Genomic DNA, 1,965 nt, shown 5'->3' on the forward strand with positions numbered 1-1,965 from the left:
GGGCTCCTGCAATTGCAAGTACGGTATTTCCCCTACAGACCACCAGGGCGGCTGAGAATTCCTTTGTTCAACCTGAAATGACTCATTTAATCATCCAAAACGTTATGGAACTCATTAATTAACTGAAAAATGTTGCATAGTATGCCTTTAATATACTGGTTTATGATAACCATGTGATCAGTTAGAGTAATGTTCACATAAAGTTAGATGCTCAAGGAGTTTTATTTCATTGAGAAGTTTAATATTAGTTTTAGTAAAGTAAAGTTTAATGTTTTTTCTTCTTAAACGAATAGAAAAAGAATAGAATCAATATATACTCAAAGGAAACACTAAGTCAGAACCAGAATCATTAAAATTAAAAACGATGCCCAACCCTACTAACGACCAATCATTAGGACTGAGTCATTCTCACATTACCAGCATTCTAGGAGGGGTGCAGTTTGACCCTAAAGCCGGATTCATGCCTGTCGCGTTCGCTTCACCAAATTATGTCATTCCTGGCTTCTGCATTCCTCCAAATGGCGTTTTGACGCACGAACAAAGACCTATTGTTCAAGAGTTAACCCTAAGACCTCAATCCGTTTAAAGATGGACGTTTCTGTTCTTAAAAGTTGCTTTTTTTTAACTCCTTCATCAAACCAGGATGAAAACATTTCCATGCTTCTTTAACGGCTGCAACCAGACATCAGACAATCAGCTGCATTTTCTAAGCAGAATTAAAATCAACTAGTATTTCTTCGCATTTGTATTTGAAGAACAAGATAAAAAGGTTTATGTTATTTAGAACCTAATTAGTTGGAAAAAAAACCCATTTAATTAATCTCCTCTCCGTGAGAAATAAAGCGTTATAAAGAGCATTCTCTATAGCCCACAGTCTGTATGTTCCTTTGGGAAGGTTTGACACACAGTAAAGATAAAAAATGCTTGAGAAATAAAATGAAATAGGAGCGAGGAATTCATGTTCCAAAGGTTTTACTGCTGCTTGGCTTTTAGGGGGAGAAATAAAGTAACAGCTTTCATTAGATCGGAAAAGTTAAAGTAATTTAGCTGCAGCCAGGAGGCTAATGAAGTTAGCGGAGTAGAAATGAGCAGCCGGTGGAACTGACCTCTTTGTTCTGCTGGGTCTGCTGCCACCTCCACCTGCGCTTCAGCGCTTCCCTCTCCAGGCCGTGATCCATCAGCGCGTACAGAGACTTCCGCAGCATCAGGTCGCGGTCGTGGAAGCCCCACATACCTGAACCAGACACGTACCGTATGAATAAAATGCTGATAAAAAAATGGGGAATCTTTGCTTTGATCAAATTTAGAAGATAATTCTTGATGTTTTTTTTTTCCTCCAAAGATAAGATCCCAAAAGATAGATCAGCATTTATGCTTTAGAGGTGAGACATTAAGCCAGTGAACAGAAGCAGGTCCGCTGTGGCCTTATTAATTTCTCTAAACAAGCACTCCTCAGAGAGCCACAGAGGGTAAGCGAATGAGCACAGCAACAGTGCAATTAGTCCTTCAGTCAACAGTGGAGCTCTGCTGATGAATGCTAATGGTGAGCGAACCGGAGCGATGCTCAGCCTGAAAGGTCTCGGACTCACCCAGCGAGGCAGCGTGTAACAGGCAGTTTCCATCTCCACTGGTTGCCAGCGGCAGCAGACTCTGACAGTTTGGAACGACTTTTGTCCACCAGTTCAGCCGCCCTGCAGGCGCAAAACATAAGAGTCAAATAAACCCAGAGTTCGCCGAATCGGACAATTAGCAGTTCATTTCTGTGTCGGGATACATCTCCGTCACAAAGTAAAGAATATTTAAAAATTCAAGTACGAGTCTGAAGGCTTTGAATATTTTTTAGATGCCTAATTATGATTTACTAAAACATTTTGAAAACATGATTGATTTGGTTCTGTTATGATAATTATCGTTGATGATGTGCCAGTTTATTACACCTTAAAAGGGTCATAGAATGCACATCCG

The 1,965-nt window shown here is 40.3% G+C and overlaps 1 protein-coding gene across 3 annotated transcripts in view; it reads right to left on the reverse strand.

Moving 5' to 3' along the window:
• Positions 1-1,965, reverse strand: part of otud7b (OTU deubiquitinase 7B) — a 79,714-nt gene that overhangs the window by 19,136 nt on the left and 58,613 nt on the right. For all 3 annotated transcript variants that reach the window (XM_015375296.1, XM_015376106.1, XM_015376914.1), the window contains exons 5-6: positions 1,590-1,691; positions 1,107-1,234 (exon numbers count right to left, since the gene is read on the reverse strand). In XM_015375296.1, the coding sequence (XP_015230782.1) occupies positions 1,107-1,234; positions 1,590-1,691 (230 nt within the window). The remainder of the gene's footprint in view (positions 1-1,106; positions 1,235-1,589; positions 1,692-1,965) is intronic.

The sequence above is a fragment of the Cyprinodon variegatus genome, unplaced genomic scaffold (assembly GCF_000732505.1).
Source record: "Cyprinodon variegatus isolate N-32 unplaced genomic scaffold, C_variegatus-1.0 Scaffold0, whole genome shotgun sequence".
Lineage (NCBI taxonomy): Eukaryota > Metazoa > Chordata > Actinopteri > Cyprinodontiformes > Cyprinodontidae > Cyprinodon > Cyprinodon variegatus.